The 21059-nt window shown below is 50.0% G+C and overlaps 5 protein-coding genes across 5 annotated transcripts; 4 read left to right on the top strand and 1 right to left on the bottom strand.

Moving 5' to 3' along the window:
• Positions 1-323: 323 nt before the first annotated feature.
• On the top strand, positions 324-1793 carry MAA_04177 (Zinc finger, SWIM-type; the record flags this gene model as incomplete). Its single annotated transcript, XM_007822175.1, has 1 exon — positions 324-1793. The coding sequence occupies one exon, from the start codon at positions 324-326 to the stop codon at positions 1791-1793; it is 1470 nt and encodes a 489-aa protein (XP_007820366.1).
• Positions 1794-2263: 470 nt separating this feature from the next.
• MAA_04178 (Tyrosine-protein kinase, active site protein) lies at positions 2264-3994 on the bottom strand (the record flags this gene model as incomplete). The annotated part of the gene is made up of 1 exon (XM_007822176.1): positions 2264-3994. The coding sequence occupies one exon, from the start codon at positions 3992-3994 to the stop codon at positions 2264-2266; it is 1731 nt and encodes a 576-aa protein (XP_007820367.1).
• A 6631-nt stretch (positions 3995-10625) lies between these two features.
• MAA_04179 (Zn(2)-C6 fungal-type DNA-binding domain protein) lies at positions 10626-13219 on the top strand (the record flags this gene model as incomplete). Its single annotated transcript, XM_007822177.1, has 5 exons — positions 10626-10839; positions 10949-11601; positions 11714-12583; positions 12836-13025; positions 13116-13219. The coding sequence occupies 5 exons, from the start codon at positions 10626-10628 to the stop codon at positions 13217-13219; spliced, it is 2031 nt and encodes a 676-aa protein (XP_007820368.1).
• Positions 13220-15349: 2130 nt separating this feature from the next.
• On the top strand, positions 15350-16739 carry MAA_04180 (TfdA family Taurine catabolism dioxygenase TauD; the record flags this gene model as incomplete). The annotated part of the gene is made up of 5 exons (XM_007822178.2): positions 15350-15581; positions 15645-15875; positions 15935-16002; positions 16065-16234; positions 16295-16739. 5 exons carry the CDS (start codon positions 15350-15352, stop codon positions 16737-16739), a joined length of 1146 nt encoding a protein of 381 aa, XP_007820369.2.
• Positions 16740-18620: 1881 nt separating this feature from the next.
• MAA_04181 (histidine acid phosphatase-like protein) lies at positions 18621-20754 on the top strand (the record flags this gene model as incomplete). Its single annotated transcript, XM_007822179.1, has 6 exons — positions 18621-19416; positions 19484-19551; positions 19606-19667; positions 19719-19864; positions 19923-20128; positions 20191-20754. 6 exons carry the CDS (start codon positions 18621-18623, stop codon positions 20752-20754), a joined length of 1842 nt encoding a protein of 613 aa, XP_007820370.1.
• Between the last annotated feature and the right edge of the window lie 305 nt (positions 20755-21059).

The raw sequence follows: 21059 nt of genomic DNA, 5'->3' as shown, positions 1-21059 counted from the left end.
GAGAGAAAAAAACGCCCTGTGAGCCAATGCCTTGGGGTTCTCGGCACCAAGGTTGGGATCTCGCTAGCCACTTTTTCCCTTTCCTCTTGCAAATCCACGAGCCGACACGGGTCATCGTATATAACGACCAGACTGTCCACCATGGTTTACACGTGTCCAAGGAAGGAGAGGATGAGAAGAGGGAGAAAGAGAAGAATGAGAGAGCAACGAGAAGCATTACTCTCATCATTTCTTCCTTCGTTGCTCATCACATACACGCCTCATAATTTCTGACATGGTGCTGAATCCCCCAGATGACAAAACCATCAACAGAAACAACACCCATGTCTTCTCCTCTTCATCGGCTTGGCAACCTATCACTCCAAGAGATGCCACCAATGACCCGTTCAACAGCGGGGGCTGCTTCAGGAGCCGCTTCGCCAAGTTACTGGGACGGTCAAGATTCGAGTGCATCGGGTACTGATAGCGGTGATGACGACGACTATACAAACGATGACGGAAATGAATACCCTGCCATTGTACGGTCTCCTTCACGGCTCTTGTACAATGTTGACCAGCTTTCAGACATGAGAAAAGCTGTAGTACGGGATGTCTTCAACGAGCCTCCGCAGATTGCACTACAACGATGCCGACGCATCGGAAACACATATGCCTTTCAAATGACAGAGTTGGTTACGCGGTCTATTCGAATCCGAGCTCCAGAGATCCCTGGGACATCTCCCCGTCTCTCATGCTCGTGTGGCCAAGATGATGGGGCCCCGGATGCCCCATGTGGTCACCTGCTCTGGCTTCTTGACCAAGTCCTCAAACAGACTCTGTACAGCCACGACGGTTCTAAACCTTTGAGCATGAACAAGTACGGATATGCGGAAGAGATGGGTGATCCATTTCAGGCTATTTCCGATTTCCATTTAGATATACTGGCTGATGGGCTGCATTGCTCTGTAGTGAAGCCGTATTCCTACGCAGATGAGCATGACGAGCTCAACCACCATCGCATCACGGAGGCCAGAGAGCTTCTTGCCTCGGTGTACTCAAAACCTCCGGAACTCTTTCGTCCAGACATTTTCACTCATCTTGCAATAGATGATGACCGCATTATACGAAGGAATGATCTAGACTACACTGTCTTCCGCATGCTTCTCGACAACCACCACTTTTTTCAATACTTCCTGTCACTTTCTCGCCCCACCGATTCCGCATGTGATATTTTCCGCAAACTTTCGCAGCGCGTCGATCATGTTCTACGCGAACTGGATTCCTTCTCACTCTCGTCTTGCTCATCGTCACCTACGAGCAGCAGTGCGGAAACGCGTGGCATGGCCGACCAAACGACTGCCCGGGATGTAACATGGGCTGCAAGGCATCTCCTTGGAATCGTCGGCCTAATACGCTCCTCCATATACACTCGCGATCGTCCCTTGCAATCCTACGAGGCTCTAAGCGCCGCCCGCACGCTGGTGCAGATTCTCTCCTCGGTTGTGGCCCGCAACCGTGAGGCCTGCTCCGGACAAAGCCGGGTTGATCGCAATCTATACCTACGATTAATTGGTGACCGAGGCGAGGACAGTTTTGTAATTGCGGAGTTAGACTTGCTTCCCGAGGCTGCTAGCCATCTTGTTGATAACCTGGAGGCACTTCTGGACCAGGTTGAACTTCAGGGAGCCCCGACGGCTTATGTCGCCAGGTTTCGCGTCCTAGTTGGACGGTTGCGAAAATCCTCTACTGGGGCTGGTCTGAAGCGCCATGTACCTGGCCAGGGACGTGGACATGACTCCAAGCGGATGAAATGATAGGGAGCCATGTTGCCTCCTTAAAACGCTGTCAATATTGTTTGGAACAACCTCACGGGCATCACACCATATCTATCAACGTACTACAACATTTCAGCATCATAATAGCGTTGTGGCTTTTGGTTATTATAATGTCGAGCGTCGTTCTACATCTCCCCCAGCAGCTTTCTAAAGTTCTTTACGTGTTACCCTCCCTTTTCTTTTTTTCTTTTCTTTTTTTTTTGGTTTAGAAAATTGACCTTTGCACTGTTTGTGGCTGCTAAGACCACAAGAGATCATTAAGTGGCTAGTCTACTTAATTGCCAACGGGTAATTTAGAGGATAAAAGAGTTGAAAGTCGAAAAAAAGGGAGCAAGGAAGGAAGGAAAGAAGGGGCAAATTCCATTGAACATCTACATGTGTACCTATATCCAGTCGTCATGCTTCAAATCACCTGCGGGAACAGGTTATGAGCTTAAGTCAATGCTGTTCTAAAATGCATAACCACTCTGCTGCTTGTAAGCATTTAGAGCATCATGAACTTCTTGCAACTTGGGGCGGTTGTAGTAGTTTTCATTCCAATCGCCCCTCTTCATACCTTCTGCCCGCTCATTCAGCCATTTCTCTGAAAAGGCAATCTCCTTAGTCCACCAGTCACTTGCCATTTGCTGAACCTGCTCAGGAGTAGAATCTTCCGTGTCCTCCAGCTCCCGCATAACCAACTTTTTCTGCTTCCTGACTATGTATTTGCTTAGGCCAATCTGTCTTCCTCGTGTGCAGGCATCAATGAGCTGCCTGATGGGTTCCGGCGTTGTAGTGTAACCCGGGAACTCTACTAGTGGCTCCCACGGGTAGGATAGCCACACGGCAGCTCGCTGGGGAGCACTGCTAGCCTCGAAGATGCACCAGAGGACCCTTCCAAGCATGTAGACCTCACAGGCTTCCTCTTCAGTGCGAGTCAGGCACGCCCACGGCACATTGTAGCCCCGGGAGGGCCAAATGTAGTCCTCTCCTTGACCCATCTGCTCCCACCCAGGGAGCATTTCCGACAGGATACCGGCGTACTTGTCACGGATATCTGGATCAATTTCGTCATCAATGGCCAGCAGCCGGACGTACTCGATCGCATTGACTTCTGGCGCCGCGAACTCGCACCAAACGCCACGCTGCTCAAAGTCCACCATGATGGCATCACGGGACTCGGACAGAACAATGTTGTCCAACCTCAGATCTGGATAGAAGAAATGTGCGACGTTGTGGAGATGTCGCAAGGCGGAGGAAAGTTGCAGGGACCACTTTGTCTTCTCGGCAAGCGACACCTGGCCGTGGAGCTGCATGAATGGGATCAGGTCACGCAGGCTTCCGTAGATGTGATATTCCAGAGTGAACCCCACGACTGCCGTCTTGTTGCCGAAACTGCACTTCTTTGTGACAAGGTGAACTGGGCGGGAAACGACGTTGGGGTGCGGTGGCATTCTGAGAAGCTGTCTGAGCTCGTGGTAGAGATATTTGGTGTAACTTGTCAAGGCTTTGAATATCCATGTTTTGCCTTCTATTTCCACAAGGCAGACACTGTCGTGTAACTGAGACAGATACACAACGTCGTTGATGTCGACGGTGCGTGGTAGGTTGATCTCCTCCCCCCAATACTTGGTCAGGTTTGGGGCGGAGAGAAGTTGTCTTTCGAGGTAATGCGTAGGAACAACGCAAATGCGAGCCTCTGAAATGTTCTTGGGCAAGTTCTCAAATACAATCCGTGAGCCAAAGGGCAGATTTTCGTAGATGCCCATCATGTTTTTCTGGGCAGAGCTCCAATACTGTAGACATCGTAGGACATGACTGGTGATACCTAGCGAGGAGATTCGAGTGCGATCCCTGGTATAAAAGGTCACGTCAAGGTCGAGAGGATCGCGGACGTCTGCTGGAAGTGTTGCGGGCTCGGGAATAAAGACATCTACCCGAAAGGGGGGGATCTTATCCACAAACAGTGGCACGGCATAGAGCTGTGTTCCAAAGGCCGTACATCCGTCGATACGCCACAGGGGGTTCTTCGGCGGGCAAAGGCTGTCGATGCGGTTTTTAGGATTCAGGAGCGAATCAGCCCACGGAATACCCGCATTTGACAATGGCGTTGCTCCGACAGGAGTATCCCGACTATTGTATGTCGAGAATGCTGCTGTGGGGTGAATCACATCATGTATGGACTGCTGGCTCAGATCCATCTTGGGGACAGTTGCACTAGCTCGTGGACGTCCTAGAAGCCAAGTCGTCGAGTTAGCCACTGGAGATGATTCTGGCAATTTCTCGCGCACAGCAACATCGGTGGGTTTGGCTAGCCACTTACCCAGATTCCTTCTCGTGTGAAGATTCGGTCTGCAGAATCCGCCGATTGCTCTTAATGGTTACAAGAGTTGGACCGAATTGTATAAAGATCACCAGTGTCACATCTGGCCACACCGGACGATGCAACGCGCAGGGTCTGAAAGAACCAGTTGACCCAGACAGCCGTTTCCACGAAACTCTGTCCGGATTTTATTGGGGCCGCAAAGTAAAGACCATGCTGGCTCCAACTGACCTGTTGCACAAAGCGTGACTGGATACACGACTTGGTCATGTCCGTAGGAGAGGGGGCACGAGCAGCCCTGCCACGGCCTTGATTCGACAGACGTGATGGATCACATGATTCGACCATATGCTGGCTGGGATTGAGCACGGTCGGATACATGACGGCAAGTTTGAAGAATGTCAAAATCTGACAGAAATTGGGAGATGGATGTAGTATGTGGTGTGCAGTGCCGAGTCCCGCGTGGCGGCATCGACTAAACGGAGTCGTACTCCATATTGATCTCTCCCGCCTTTCCCGCGTCCATGGGTTCCTATGGCGCCCGCTGTCAGCTACCAGTACTGGTTAGTTATTTTACCCGTCTGGTTAGTCTTACCCACACTAATTCACCCGACCCAAGACGACCGGCTAAGCCCAGGCAGGGATGGTCTCGACTCTCGACTCTCGAGTCACGAGTTTCGATTCCAACTTGTTTGCTCTCTCACGGCGGCTTTTCCGGTCGGTGTCATCCATCACGTTGGCATCAGCCGCTCGGAAGAAACTGGTGTTTGGACGCCCGGCCGACGTCGACACGCTCAATAGGGACCACGCACGCATATTTGTGTCTAGTTCGAAATTATCCAAGCGTCTTTGTGAGGCTAGTTGCATTGAGTCTGCCATCAAAAAGGCGAATACATGACCCTACGACGTCGTAGGCAACCGATACGATAATATGACTCCGTGGCAGAGTTGGCTGACCCCGCGGTGCCCGCGTCGATGCCGTCCTCGGGAATCGGGTCCAATAGATTTCTTTGAGCAAAACATCTTTCTTCAGTAGATTGCAACTTGTGCATGACAGACGGTCGATGTGTCTGCTCGCCTTCATCGAACGTATACAAACACGAAAAACCCTGGCCTCGTTTCCCCAGCACCACCCTGGGCTTGAGGTCCTCAAATGCTGAGATGCTGGACCACTTGTGGCGTTGATGGATGAGAGACGAGGTGTGTGTGCAACATCTTCATTCACTATATTATATTTAGTATTTGGTGACACTACAGCACGAGGCCGGCGCAGTCGTCAATCAAATGTTGGATGGACCGTCGCTTCAGATGCAGTTTGGGTTTCGTTGGAGCCGTCGAAACAGGCGAGAGGCGGCAAGAGATGTGGTTTCAATATATTGCATGAGCTCTGGGAAGCTTTGCGAAGAAATGACTTGTTCCGAGAACGTATCACTGCAGAGGAGAGAGAAACGGTCTCGGTATTGGAAGAAGATTGGCACCGTAATCTTGGAAACAGTGGCGATTCACGCATTACGTCGTTAACATAAGTAAATGAAATCCAAGAGAATGCACCGAGTACTCGTTAAGCAACTCGCAAGACAGCACCCACGTGCTATATCACCCAAAGGAGCCAGACTCACGTCGCCAAGAAACAGGAAACATGCGACTGACGCCCAACTCGAAATTGGCAATCATGTGCAACCCTCAGCAACAGAAGAAAGAACAGATAACCAAGTTATTACTATTGTAGAAAGGGAAACTAAGACACGGCCTGGGAAACAAAAAAACAGTCAAACACGCAGCCAGAGTTCGGGGAAAAAAGAAAGTCTTGCTACAGGTTCCAGTCCTCAACGCCAATCCGGCCTGGCCGTATGAATGAAAATCAATAGTTCCCCAAATGTGACCCAGGGGGACACGACTCGAGCAAACCTCAATTCTGAGATGTCTTGATGAGACCCCCATAACAACCATCATGTACCCTTGCCACACTGGTGATGCTTTCAGGGAAGGGAGCTGTCGCTGTTGACGTCGGGCACGTATTTTCCGCCACGAAGCCATTCCATGCGTCTTAAGCCTCTTTGATCCAAACAAGCTGTGGTGGGACAATCACCACCACTTTGACCGACTTGACTTGATTGTCGTGGGAAGATGAAGCATCCCACAATTTCATCGATATTAGGTGGTGATGATACTGGCACATCGAGAGATGGGCTAGATGATGGGTTGTAATGCGATAGTTGCTCACCGGTCATGTTACTATTTTCTGTAGACTGCAGGACAACCCGTTGTTGTGCTTCTTTGCAATAGCAAAGCATCATCAGTCATGGCCCTAGGAGCAAGCCATCAAGCGGCCCCAGCGTCGAATCACATACCTTGAAGGAGGTGCTTTGTACGGAGTACGGAGTACAAATGTCATGTACGATGCGGTATTAAGCAACGCAGATTTCGGCTGACACGCACACGCCATTGACCATGTGTACATTCATGCGCAACAGCTGTAGTGGTTTGTCGACAATGTGGGGAGCCACGATCGGACCGCTGCGACGTGAGGCGGCGAACTAGAGTTCATCAGACTGTTGAGTATGACAAGTCACGACGCTAATCGTGGCATGGGTTTACGTCAAGATGTGGCAGTCAGACATTAAAACGATCTGGCCATGCGTGCCAGAGTTCAGCTAAGACGGTAGCATGCGCAATGCAACCAAGCAGGGCCACGCAATATGGCCCGGATTTCTTACATTTTTGCATGATACTACTTCGTGCTCGGTATTTATTTCTAGTCTCAAACACAAACAAAGACACGGCATTGAGTGGGCGTGGATGACAACGTGGGACATGTGGGGAGGTAGTATGTACTTGAACCATGAAGAAGAATGTGGAGAGAGATCATCGAGGATGAGGACAGTTGAGGTTGTTGCCAAGTCGCCAAGTCGCCAAGTCTCCAAATTCTCCAATGCAAACGCGGGCGCTGCTGCCGCCGTCGTGCTGGAATGGAGAGAGGGAGTGAGATATGAAGATGGAAGAGGAAGGAGCTAGTGAGCCAATGGCCTAGTCCGACGGAGAATTAGTATGTACGCCGTTCCCCAGTCTTTCCCGCCAGCCATTTGCTCCTGCCGTTCACGGTTCCGGCCGCGGGAAAGGAAGTTGCCCACTTGCCGGTCGCGCTTGCGGCTGTTGTGGCCACGCTTTGGCAGGGCTCCACCGTGGCCCTCCAGATCGATACGTATTCCATACGGAGTACGTACTACGGAATATTAAACTCTGTTCAACTTCGTTCAAGGTCGACCGCATCACGTTGCGCTACCGCCAAACTCCCATCACGTCCCAGCAGCCACGATGTTTTACCTCCAACCCCTTTATTCCGTATCATGCAGCTGGTCGCACGGGCTTGGCTTGATTCCGATCCAAAGGACGATCGTATGCTGCCACAGAATAGTACTTCACCCGACCCCTTGCTTGCGCCGCCGAGGCTTGCATCCTAGCCTATCTTGGCCATGTCCCTTTGCTTCCGTCCGTCCATGTGATTTGCGAGGCTGCGTTTTCTCCAAAGTAAGCATGTATCCACTGCTGACAACCTAAATAGCCGACCTGCTTATGCTGAAGCTTCGACAGTGCCTGAGCTCGGCGTAACCTCAACCCTCAACGTGAATGGACCAGGCGAATGATGGCGCTGGGGATGGTCGCATCGCACGATGCTGATGCCAATCCCAGTACGAAGTGCCAGCTCTGATGGCTGATGCCATTGGCGGGGCGCAGGCTTGCGCATCTGGCATCCTCGACAACTCTTAAACCCTGGTCACCGGCTAGCAGGCGTCGGGTAATGATGATCCTGATTCTCAGGTCTCGCCAACTCGCCCAGCGGCCGTTGAAGTCGACACCAGGTTCGCATTGGTCCTTCTTACTCACCGGTCCCACACCCTACGTTGCGGGAAAGGGCCTTTGTCTTTACTCCTGTCACATCACATGGCCAGCCAGGTGAGGTTTTATGTACGGAGTAGTGTGGCACGATACGGAGTATTCAGATCAGGGAGTGTGTCTTGATACCTATCCAGATCGATACTCTCGAGCATGAGAGCATATCTTGACATTTTCGTGCTTGACAGTTGAACGAGAATAATAACAACAACAATAACATCATCATCATCATCATCATCACCACCAAAATTGGCAGAGTATTGTCGCGCTTGGCGTATGTCGAACACAGTGGTTGTGTTCAGATGGCAACAACAGCCGCACTTTGTTATTCCCCGATCAGAATGTGGCGATCATGTCGGAGTAGTCACGCGGACCTCATTAACATATTGTCGGAACACGCGAAAACAGAAAGCTTGAACGGAGTAACTACTATTGGCAATGTCAGAATCGCCCACTACTGCCTGCAGACTCCAGGGCTGAGATTTGGTATTACGAAAAAGCCGCGTTGGCGTTCCGGGTAGATTATGTTGTTTCTCGGTACCCGAGCACCCAGGCCAACAAGACTCAGCCAAGTAACTTCCGGCAGACACACATTTAGCCAAGAATGTCTCTGCACCCCTGGTCTGCATATGCTACTCGTCTCGCGTTGCATGAAAAGTACCATCAGGCAAACAAGCAGAATAAAAACGCCAAAAGCAAGTAAATATTAGCATCATTGGACGGGGATTGCTGCCATGATCCAAAAGCCACACAGTTCAACACATAGTCGCAGAGGCCAGCCAGAGATGCACAAGTGGTGTGACTATGAGAAGAAAACAAAAAAGGGTTGCAGGCACACACACACACACATATGTCGGTCCAACAGCATGGAGCCTGGGGATGGAATACGGGGAAGTGCACTTGTTTTGACATTTCCCATCCTGTACTCCGTACTATGTACTCCGTACGCATCATATTGTACGTGATTGACCTCGCCGACCGAGCTACCTTTGCCCACCCCCTTGCAGCATCTCGTCATGCTGTTGGTCACAATCCGCAGTCCGATCGGGTAGCCCACGTTGTGTCTTTGTTCCCATCAAAACGAGCGTTGGTGCCAAAAGGAAATTCAACCCTGGCCTTGGTCTGAGTTGTGAGTGGCACTCCGTACTCCGTACCCCTCAGTCTGCTGAAATACAATCCAGCACGGTGCCATGACTTTGCCCTCCTCACCGAGCCATCTCTACTCTCCCACGACTTGACCATCGTCACCTTCTTGGCCTGCCAGGCAAGATTGTCCGCAGCCACTGGAACAACGACCGCCTCATTGCCCATGCACATCGGCACCACGCATCACGTATTGGTCCGCGCTATCCGCCATCCTTGCCTGATGAACAGACGGGCACACCGCGACGACAACTAGCCAAGGAAGCAGCATCAGCAATCAGCAGCATCAGCTTCCGCGTTTCTTGCCGCACCGACCAACATCAGCCCTTTCGAACTTCTGCCTCTGTGTGCGCCTTTGCGCCCTGGGAACTTTAGGCCTTTGGACCGTTGGACCACAGCCCACAAAGCATCTTACGCGACACGCCACCGCTGAACTTCGACTTCCTCTCCCAAACTTGGTTCCAACGCTAGCTTGACTCTATTCTCACATCCCATCTCCGCCGTGGGACCCCCGGCCGCCTTCTTCTCGTCGCCCATTCCAAGGCGCCGCCGATTGCGAAGCCTCCTCCCTCTGTTCAGAGTCCAGACACCGTGGACACCGGCTGGGTCCTGGGTCCTGGGTCCTGCCGCGCTACAGCCTACACCCCTCTCGCGGATGCATAGTTGGATACTATACTAGTACTACTCAAGCCTTTCATGACGATGGTCCTTGTGGAGCCTTAGCAAACCGAACCCCCTCCCTGGGCGAGTTGCAACACAACATTTCATCAGCCTACAATGCTTTGCGGCCTTGCCGCGCCGCATCTGCTCTTTGTGTCTCTGAGGCAAAGACGATACTTGACTTTCCACGTGCTAGTACCTGAGTCTTGGCCCATTCTTGCACAACTGATGCTAGTCTTGTCCAACACACCTCGTCACGCCGGACGACTACCATGGTAAGGAGCCCTTTCTGGTCTGTGTCCAGGTTCACGGCAACCCGCATGAGATATATCACTATTGCTTTCTCCTCTTCTCCCCTTCTCATACTATTGCACACTGCGTTACCTAATTATCATTTGGGTATTCCAATTCCTTGTCTGCCCTCCTGCTCCGGTACTCCACTCGGTGAGTTGGAAAGTATCATAGCGTTATCCCTTCTGATCCAATCGTATTTCTCATAATCGACCCTGTTGTATTTTCTTTGTCTGATACTAGCAGAAGCACTTGGCTGACTCAAGATATAGGAGCTCACACGGTCTATAATTCACAAGCGTCCACAGCCCAATGCTGGTATTGGGACGTCGCCGCTTGCACATCAACCGCCCCTTTTTTTCTCAGTCGACTCTTTTCAACAGCTTCCTTTTGACTACCAGCCTCCATTTGAGCAGGACAGTCTGTCACATGGCCAAACTTCTAGCTTTGAAAGTCGTTATACACCCCAGTTGGAACAGGCACCAGCAAAGCGTCGGAAACTTGACGCCAACACCAGCACCATGCCACTGAGATGCTCTTCCACAGAGTATCAGGGTCACTCTGAGAAAGCCTTACATGTTAGCCTTTATGAAGCGGGAGGCCATGAACCCCAATCCATCTTGCCAAGATGGGCCCAACCAGTGATACCCACTTCACAGAGCTTGGCTCAATTCCCCAGGCGAATGGCCGAATTGATGATGTGTGGTGGCTGTGGTGGCGATGATCAGCCTGATGGTATGAGATCCCCCCCCTTCCTTGTCCCTTTTCCGTGTCCTATTTACCCACATTACCATTTAATTATATAAGATCATTAGATACTGACTCTTACTACTATGATGAAAAGACTACTTCTCTTTGCCTCATGCGCCGCCTGAGATGTATGAGTCAAGCAAACCATACTCTACGGAAACCCAACCAATGGTGGGAGCTCAAGTGCTACCGGAAACCATTGCGTTTCCCTTGATTGACGCAAAAGACTTCAGTCATGGAATCTTTAGCGAGGATTCAGCGCACGACACTTCAACACATGCAACATTTGCTCAAGAAATTCAGCTGCAAGCCACGCCAGAGCTCATGCAGGATGGTTTCATCTACACTCACAATACTATATTTCCTAGTATTTTCCCAAATCAACTTGTGAAGCAGGAACAAGAACTGCTCAGCTCGCCTGTGTTCGGACAAGACACCTTGGTACGGAGCGAACAAGTCCATGCCAGCTATGGGCTAAACCCAATGAATCCATCTGTTGCACAATCGATGCAACAGGCAGACATCCCCCCGGTCTTGATAGTGTCTCCTGGAAGTCTCATAGATCCTGTACACCAAGGGTCTTGGGCGAACACGAATATGCATGTTCAACAGTCGAACTTTGATATTCTGATGCCGAACCAGCGTGGCGGAAAGCGAGGCCCATTCCGTGACCCTAACCTTCGGGAGCAAACAGCTCAAACAAGAAAAATCGGATCTTGTATCCGGTGCAGAATGCAGCGAATAAGAGTAAGTCCCTCTGTCATAGCTCATCTCCCAACTTGTAGCCGGGTATTGCGTGGTAGTTCGTGGCGAAATTCAGATATGAATAACTTACCAACAACGGTGCTCAAATCCTTAGTGCGAACATAATCCAGATGAGCCAGGAGGCGCATGTCTAACCTGCAAGAAAGTTTCCAACACCAAAGCAGGCAGGTTTCCATGCCTGAGATACAAAATTACCGACATTCGACTTTTCAAACCGGGGCAAGTTCCAGGATACGAATGGACAAGGCGGTGGAACAACAACATATCTGATCCGATTCAAAAATGGGCATCATCGGATGTCAAGTCTATCAGCATCTCAGCCGGCTATTCTACAAAATGTATCGAATTGAAAGTCCGAAAATTTGTACCACAAGAGGGCGACAAACTAGAACGAACGTGGGATTTCGAAGGAAGAAAGAGGTCGGTGAAAATCCCGCCTTATGCTTTGATGGATCTAGATTACGGAAAGTCAGCATATGAGTCGCATATTCGGGATACTATGGGCGATACTCTGCAATATGTGGCTGAGCGCTCCTGTGGTTTGTTGAAGAAGACGTATATGCAGGCGTTCCAAATGTACCAGGATCCATCAATTCCAGAGGACTGGAAACAACTTTTCGATTGGACCTTCAGGTTATGGGTTGCTGTTCGACTTTCGACGACCTCGGAGTTTATTGTTGGTGAAGAAAAGCTAGGCATGTCGGACAACATTCTAGACAGCACGAGCCCTCATAGTGGCAAGATTCCTGTCCCGCCAGTCCTTGGTGCACAGTTGGACTTGGTCTTGATTCATCATATCCAAACAAAGCTCAGACGCGAGTTGCTGGACAAGTTACAAAAAATGATTCTCAAGAACAAGCCAAGTACATGGTTTGTAACGTACCTAGTGACCTTCATGTTGCTGCACAATGCAGCACTAATTACGGCGCATGACGCCGCATATGCTAGGAAGCATGGGATTAAAGTAAGTTAAAAAGATACGAGGGAGATTCTCGAGCGAAGTAGCCTCCCTCAGCCCACAGAAGAGCTTTTTGGACCCCGCGCGCCTTTCGCAAGTGCCTGATCAGACGGTCGAACAATGCCGAGAATCTTTTTGCTAACGATTGACACTCAGCGTCGATTTGCACGCGAGGACAAGGTTAAGGAATACCATCTTGGTAAGACATGAGATGTCGTCTTTTTCTAGCCATGTCCGCCGTGAAAATTTTCGTGACAGTTGCTGACGACAGGCCGTTTTGTTGAGCTGTTAGGGGCAAACATTCTTCTGGCTCATTTCCACTACTGTAACAAGGGTTGGTATCCATTCTCGGAGGATTGCAAGGGCCAGGATCTGCGGGCACTTGCAGATCTAAATGACGATAAGATTCGGTTTGTGCATGCGACGAGGAAGTTTGCCAGGGAACACAGTGAGTCCCACTTCTACCCCCAAGGCCGTGTACAATAATGCCAGTGAACCAGACTGCTGGGGCGGCGCTAATGCGCGTTGTGATACATAGAACGAGAATGGGATATACTGCGTGAACAAGGAGCTTGGGAAGATGATTACTTTTTTGTTAGCCAACTGTTTGAGGAGAACTGGCATCCCCGGTCTGATGCATAGCTGTTCCCGCGTTTGGCGTGGAAGCGGTGAGGGAGGGAGCGAGCACTTTTTGCAGGTACTCTCCGTACGTTGCAATTTAATGAAGCAAGTGAAGCGCTAGAGGAGGATACTTGCAGACAGGCAGGACATGCAGCAAGCCCAAAATGGAAGAACAAAGTACTCCTTACCTTGGCGAAAATTCTTTTCCTATGGCTCCTTTCGCCCCCTGGCCCCAACATACAGAAGCCGTCTTCATCCAGCTATTCCCTACTGGATATGGCAGATTGAACTGCAGAGATGCATGCAAGTACACGCACAGGACTCGGCGGGAAAGAAGGCAGAGTGAGCGGCGTATGACATATGTTGATACTGCCTGATTGAGGGCTCTGGACCGGGGCAAGGACTGAGAGATGGTATTGCATTGATGGAAAACTAATTTCCGGTAGCACAAAAAAAGAATCCTTCTTTCTTATCTCTTCTCTCGTCCCCGTCTTGACCGTCGCCTTGTTTTGTTTGTTTGCCTGTCTGCAACCTTCCGGCTAACAGCATCCATACTCCCTACATCTGGGCACCTGACCTCATCTCTTGGGATGCCCAGACCTTGTTCTATTCCCGATGTGCTGGGAGCTGTTAGACATGGGACGGAACACTGGATGAAAGATGCATTGCCGATCTTTTTCGTACGCCCTATGTCTACGCCATGATTGAATGTGTGGCGTTAACTGGGCCCTGGGTGACGGGACACCACATGTTGCCGTATTTCGATCGCGAATCTCGTAACACGCCGTGTGACAGACTCTCGCTTCTCGTCTTATCTACTGATCACATCTCCATGTGTCTCTTGCCCCATTTACCGGGGAAGGGTGGAAATACAACCCTGGGCTCTCGGGTTCAGAAAAGGGAAATGAAGAGAAAGGAAAGAGAACGGTGAGGAGCTCCACTCGAGCTTGAGAATTGGGGGTAAGAGAGAGAAAAAAAAAAAAACCTGCGCCCGCCAGCGGCTTGTCGTTGTTTGCGCCACCGGCCGTGAACGTCGTTTTCAAAAGAAGGCTGTGCGGCTCCCAAGGTCAGCCGAAACTTGTTTGTGGCGTTTGACAGCCCGGGGTGTTGGATCAGGTGTCGAGCCACTGAGATGTTGCGTGGTCAATAGTAGTACTCCATCTGCCAGGCAAGTATCTAGCATTTTCGCAACATTGAATCGTCGGCACTCCAGCCATGTTATCCAACCTTAGCGCCGTACTCCGCTCGACTGCATTGCATACGCCGCATTCCGTTCCCTAGGCTCGGGTCAAGCATCTTGCCTCCCCTTAACTACATACATTACCTGGGGCCCCCGGTCTTTCCTAAACATCTCCATAAAGCAAGATCCACATGTCAGTTGCCTGCGGTCAAGCAGTAAGGATTCCCTGGAAGGCTTCACGGCAATATGGTCCATTTCCAGCTGCTTGAGAGGACGCCACAAGCCCTCTTCGAACGAGGGTGTTCCAGTTTACCCTGATGAAGCGGGAGATCTTATACCAACAGCGGACGCCGACTTCACCACCCGTCCGGTTTGCCGTTTTGTTTGTCGCCTCGTAGTCAGGTTCACTTTTCAATAAACTCGCTCTCTGCCATTGAGTCCCGGATATGATTGGTTGTGTGTTATTTTAAGACGGTGAATCAAGGCTGAAGACATCGTGATGCTCGAAGCGGCCCGTAGGTACTTACCCGCCCGCCACAATATGAGTACATGCCGGCTTGCGATACATATGCGCGCACCCGTTGAGGGTCTGTAAGCTCCAGCAAATGCTACTTTTTTTTTCTGTGAGTAGTAAGTGACTGAGCGAAGGATAAGGGGGTGTGTATGTGTTGTGCAAACAAGCCCGTGGACTAGCCCAGTACCCGTGAAGATACAAATATATAGACATATATACGTACATACACCGACACACACACACATATATATATCTGTTCGTCCCTTTGTTTTTGGGAGACTCGATATCTTCATTGACATTGAAGCATCTTCTGCCTCTTCTTCCAATTTTTCTATTCATTGACCAAACTTTGTAAAGTTCAATCAAAGGGCTATATTTTCGGACAGGTATAATGAAATTGTCACATCACGTACCTAGGAGCAGTCCGCTGATTATCCTTAGTGTCACTGAAGCAGCAATGGCGCCTGAATTGAACGGACCGGTTGTCGGATCGCGAATCGCCCCTACACACGATGTTGCGTTTCCAGCTCCGTTGGTCGAGGTTTCAGGACTTCCGAATGGATTTCCTGCCATGCTTGACTCGCCTTTAGCATGGTCAGGAAGACAGTTCAAAAGCGATTCGGACTATGTGTTCCGCCTTGAAGCGCCACACTTGATTGAGATCGATCATGCCCTCCAGGAGTTCAAGAGTAAGCCGAGAGAAACTGTCGTCCATATAACTTGAACCGTAATAACTGACGAGAAGTTGGCAGAGCTTGGCTTGGACGGAGACTTGGTTTCGACTCAAAACTTTGCCCTACCCACTCTTGGCCCAAAGCTCCTCGACTTGCAACGGGATATACATTGTGGTAAAGGGTTCGGCCTTGTCCGTGGTTTAGATCCTCAGCGATATTCGGTTGAAGATTTGACCACCATCTATATGGGAATCCAGTGCTACATAGCAAACCTCCAAGGAAGACAAGACAAGAAGGGAAATATGCTCGGTAAGTAAATTCTGCTGCATTGAGGTTCATCGACAGTAGTACTTAGACTCTGTCACAAGTTCACATCATAGCGGACAATTCAACCAAAATGAAAGCCTTGCACCATCGCCATTCAACTGCACCTATTGTAAGTTTAATGAGATTTGAGTTGCTTCTTCAGAAAGCCTTATTGACATATCTCGGCTGTAGACCTTTCACAACGAAGAAGCTGGAGACATTATAAGCTGGCTTACCAGGAGTACTGCCGTCTCTGGCGGAAAGTGTATTCTTGCTTCCGTATATACCGTTTATAATGCACTTGCAGCATCGCGCCCTGACTTGGTGCGCGTCCTTGCACGGTCTGACTGGCCATTTGCATTGTAAGTACCCGAAGCGGCTACCAATCTCATTAGCAGGAAACTTACACTCAGTGATGATAGGCCACGGTTTCAATGCCGTCCCGTCCTATTCTACCATGACCGTAGGATTATTTCCAACTTTGGTAGAGCCGCCTTGCTAGGCAGTGCAAGCCACGTTCGACCAGACCGACTCCCCAAGCTCAACAGTATCCAGATTGAGGCTCTAGATGCCATTGAGAGAATTGCACAAGCAACGCAACTCGAAATCACTACACAGGCCGGAGACATTCACTTTATTAACAATCTGGCCGTCCTTCACCGGCGCGAAGGTTTTACCAACGGAAGCTCCACGACAGAGAAGCGCCATCTAGTACGAATGAGGCTTCGTGATTCTGAGATGGGATGGAGTATTCCGAACGACCTGAAGGACGAATGGGTAGAGACCTTTGACCCGAAACTAAACCGCGTGTGGCATCTCGAGTCGATGCCAGACGGCTTCTTCCCTTTGCGATCGCAAGCAAACTGAAATGGAAATGATGACGTTTGCGAAGAATAGTCACATGATGTATTGCACATAAGAGAATGGCAATCCGAGATGTGAGGAGAATTTGTTTCTGCCACCTTGGAGCAAGGTTTCAAAATTGTTTGATTGTGGACTGGCATAAAACTGGAGCAAAAGCTGCACAAGGGTCTTGTTGAGTGTGTTTGTACTGAGGCTGAGGCGTATTGGTGTACCCCAAGAAGGTGTGTATTTTCTTTTGTCTTTCATTACTACCAGGGGGTCGGAATCAGACACCTTGCACACGCATACTTATTGTATGGTGTGGTAGAATTAGAACTGCCTGGCAACAGGTGACTAAGATAGAATCAGTAAGGTATATGTCAAAATGAATAGAATATGTGTGCTCTCCAACCTATATATTGCCTGATGTGGCTACTTCACGTCTTTGAGCTGTGACGTGGTGTGAAAACAAATGATAGTTCCGTGCAGGACGACACCTGAGCATTCTGTATTGTATTCGGAGGTCTCACCAAGAGAACCAGCTAAATGGCAAATGAATACTACCTGTGATGGGCATTAGCCGGCTGCATCACGTCAAAGTTAGTGTGAATGATGGCAGCCCGCTCATTACTGTTGCATTATCCTTGTCTTAAATGCATAGACCAAGACTATCATGTGACAGAGTATGCAGAGGTCCTGGAACACAAGAAAGGGTAGCAAATCGAGTTGAGTGCCCGTAGCATTAGTGGCCATAATAGTGAGTACTAATTGGTGCTACCAGGTTCTGTGTTGCAAGCAGGTTCCGAAAATGGTTCACCAATTCTGAAACGTTGTGTTACCAAGACCAGGTTTGACCACACATTCGGGACCGTTTTGATGCGCCTGTGGCTACTATGCTTCGCGTCCACGATATGTTGACTCACGCCATATGCTGCCTGGCCACGTTCTGAAGAGCTCAGCGTATCCGTTACCTCCTATGGTGGGTAAGAACTTTTGAAACGGCGACTCTCAAAAGTCACGAAGCTTCGACGAACCTCATCCCAACTCTCTCTAGTATCCAGTTTTCCTAGCTGAAAAGATATATAATACTAGGGTTCAGGGACAATCCTCTGTAACTGGAGTCGGATGTCTTGCCGCGGGCAGCCATCTCAAGACTTGCTTTTTTTTTTGTTGGCTGTCGTGCATCCCTTGCAACCACCCATTCATTGGCAGCGACGCCAAAAGGCACTAGTACCAGATGTCAATTAATGGCGGTGAGACAAAAACCATGTTTTGACCGTGGCCAAGCCTTAACCAGAGGCTTGAAAGCATAAAATATCCTGGGGTCCCTCCTTTGGATACCAAAGGCAATCAATAGTCAGTGCCTGCGGCGTCCTTTTCCAGATGTACGAAGCCTGCTTTGGTACCAAGTGGCCGGAATGCTGGGTGCGAGCGCGAGCCAGCTCAATGTGTCTAGGCGAGCCATGCAGCCAGGGGGTCAGGTTACCGGACTTTGCCTGGAACATGGAGAGTGCCGTTGGCGCGGAGATCGATGCACGCATGCGGAGCTACTGTAGGTTTAGGACGCACAGCCAACCGTCTGCCAGGATCCAACTCCACCAGAGACCATTCACGTAGAACTTGGTTCGCTTAGAGAGCGAGCTTCGTACAGAACACTGTATCGGACTCCTTACCACGGAGAAGCCTTCGTCTCGCGCCTCGCATTGTAGCATGCCAAGTCAGCTCAATCGATCCAACGGTGGCTTGTGTTCAGCCTTGAGGACGTGGGCATATACTTCACAGGTCTAGATTGTGTATCTTGCCCCTAATCTCTCAGACAGGCGCATACGTTCGAGCTGGGGGGCCGACCTTCTCTAGCAACATCGTGCAGCACCCGGCGGCACAAACAACGGTGGGAGTGTCGAAATGGCGCCTGTACCGCGGCCCAAACAGCCAGGGAATGAATCAGGGGGGTACCGGCCAGTGTACCAAGACGACGACCGTGACGGATCGGAGGGTGGTGTCGGTGATGGTGATGCTTCCCCCAGTGACGGCGGCCATATTGGCCAAGGTCGGGATGCTCGAGGGACTTTTCGAGAAGGGGATTTCCTCTCGCGGCCTTCGCGATCTGAGAATCGCTTCCGGGTTGCAACGTTCGTTCTTGCCGCGCTGCTGGTTATTTTAGTTGGGGTCAACGCCTTCATGGCACTGCCCTTCGCCTTCAAGGGAAGGAACGACTCTTGTCCCTGCCGTCCCAAAGATGTACCTCAGTACTTTCAGACTTCCCCCGAATTATGGGCCGGTCCTACGCCAACAGGAAAACCTGCTTTCATGGCACAGACACGAACTTTCGACCCAACCGCTACCTATGTGCCAAATGAGCCATTACAGACCTCCATTCCCATCGAGGGAATGGGCTCGGGGAATGAGAGCATCTTCAAGCTTATGGGCTACTTATCCCCCTACACACCTTCTCCAGGATTTGGTGTGGACGAGTTTCCACTTCCTGCTGGGTCAGAGATTCTTCAGCTTCAGATGCTCTCTCGTCATGGATCGCGATATCCTACGACAGGATCCTCGGTTGCCCAGCTCGGGCAGAAGATTGCTAATGCCTCAGAGACATTCAGTCCAAGAGGCCAACTCTCGTTTCTCAGGGACTGGAAATACCAACTCGGTGCCGAAATTCTTGTGCCAAAGGGTCGCGAGGAGCTCTTCCAATCAGGTAAGTAGTTGATACTGGTGCCAGGAGCCCTTGTCGTTCGTTGGACTGACTTGCTCTCACTCTACAGGCGTTTTACACAGCTACATGTACGGAAGTCTTTATAACCCGAACAGCAAGATTATCGTTCGCACAACTGTAGGTGCTTGACTGTGTCATAGTACTCATTGTGCCTTGGGCTGATGTTTGTAGACGCAAGACAGAATGCTAAAGTCTGCCGAGAATTGGATGGCTGGATTTTTCGGACTGGAGTGGTGCGCTTTGGATCAATGTAATTCTCAAGTTCTTATGCTAATCTCGCACAGGCCCAGAAATGCTACCATTGAAGTCATCATAGAACAGAAGGGATTCAACAATTCGTTGGCCGGGTCTTTAAACTGCCCAAACGCAAACGCCAAATCTTCAGGAAATGAAGCTGTCAATACATGGATACACGAGTACCTCAAGGAAGGTAAGGCTCTCCCATTGACCATCTATTCGCAAACACGCCGGCCTGACGCACGATGTAGCCCAGACACGATTCCAGTCAATGACAGAAGGGTTTACATGGACTATTGAAGATGTTTATGCTGCTCAGACCATGTGCCCATATGAAACTGTTGCCTATGGCTTCAGCAAATTTTGCGACCTCTTTACGTATAAGGAGTGGCGAGACTTTGGATACTCTACTGATCTATTTTTTTCTGCTATAAGCGGATTCCACAGCCCAACGGGGGTATGTACTGCTTCGATCCATCAACATTGTCAATACTTGAGCTTTTGCTGACGGAGGCGTAGAGAGCTGTTGGCCTCGGCTATCAGCAAGAAATCATGGCACGACTTAAAAATCATACCCTGGGATACTCTGGCTCACAGATCAACGTCACACTCGACAATAATACCGAAACATTTCCCTTGAACCAGAGCCTCTACTTCGACTTTTCACATGATACTAACATAGTGTCAATTTTGACAGCCTTTGGACTGAGGCAATTTGCCGAGGAGCTGCCTGCCAAGGACTATCCCGGAGACCACAACTTCACAATCTCACATGTGACGCCCTTTGGAGCACGACTCGACATGGAAATCATTCAAACTCCCAAGCCGCTGTCTCCGAATCGAGATGGCTATCTCCGTGGCGGGAAGACAAAGTATATACACTTTGTCCTGAATCAGCGGACGCTACCCTTGGGCAAGAGCTTCCCAGAGTGTGATGCCAGCAGGAGGGACGGGTGGTGCGAGTTAGATGCATTCATTAAAGTTCAAGACGGCATGGCAGCCAGGGCCAACTTTGATCACGCTTGCTTCGGAGATTACCCTGCTGTAAAATATGGAGAGGCGACTGACGGTGTTCCGCCGTAATGTTCCATACAGCTTGAACTTTTCCGGCTGAATAAGTGGCCTTGTCAGTATATGCACACTACTTTCCTCTAATGTCTCGATTAATTTCAAACGTTTTTCCCTTTTAATATACGCAGGACACGGCCAATGGACGGAACTGGTTGTTGCTTATCACTATATGGAGTCTTCACTTTTCAACTTAATCAACCCGTGGGCACACTTAATAGATCAATGGTATGCGCTGTTCATGTACATACTAATATGCAGACCGCTTTTGCCTGTGCTCATCTATAATGCTGATATCCTACAGCTAAGAATAAAAATCA

Source organism: Metarhizium robertsii (assembly GCF_000187425.2).
Source record: "Metarhizium robertsii ARSEF 23 chromosome Unknown MAA_Scf_5, whole genome shotgun sequence".
Lineage (NCBI taxonomy): Eukaryota > Fungi > Ascomycota > Sordariomycetes > Hypocreales > Clavicipitaceae > Metarhizium > Metarhizium robertsii.
This window is presented reverse-complemented; position numbering and strand designations above follow the sequence as displayed.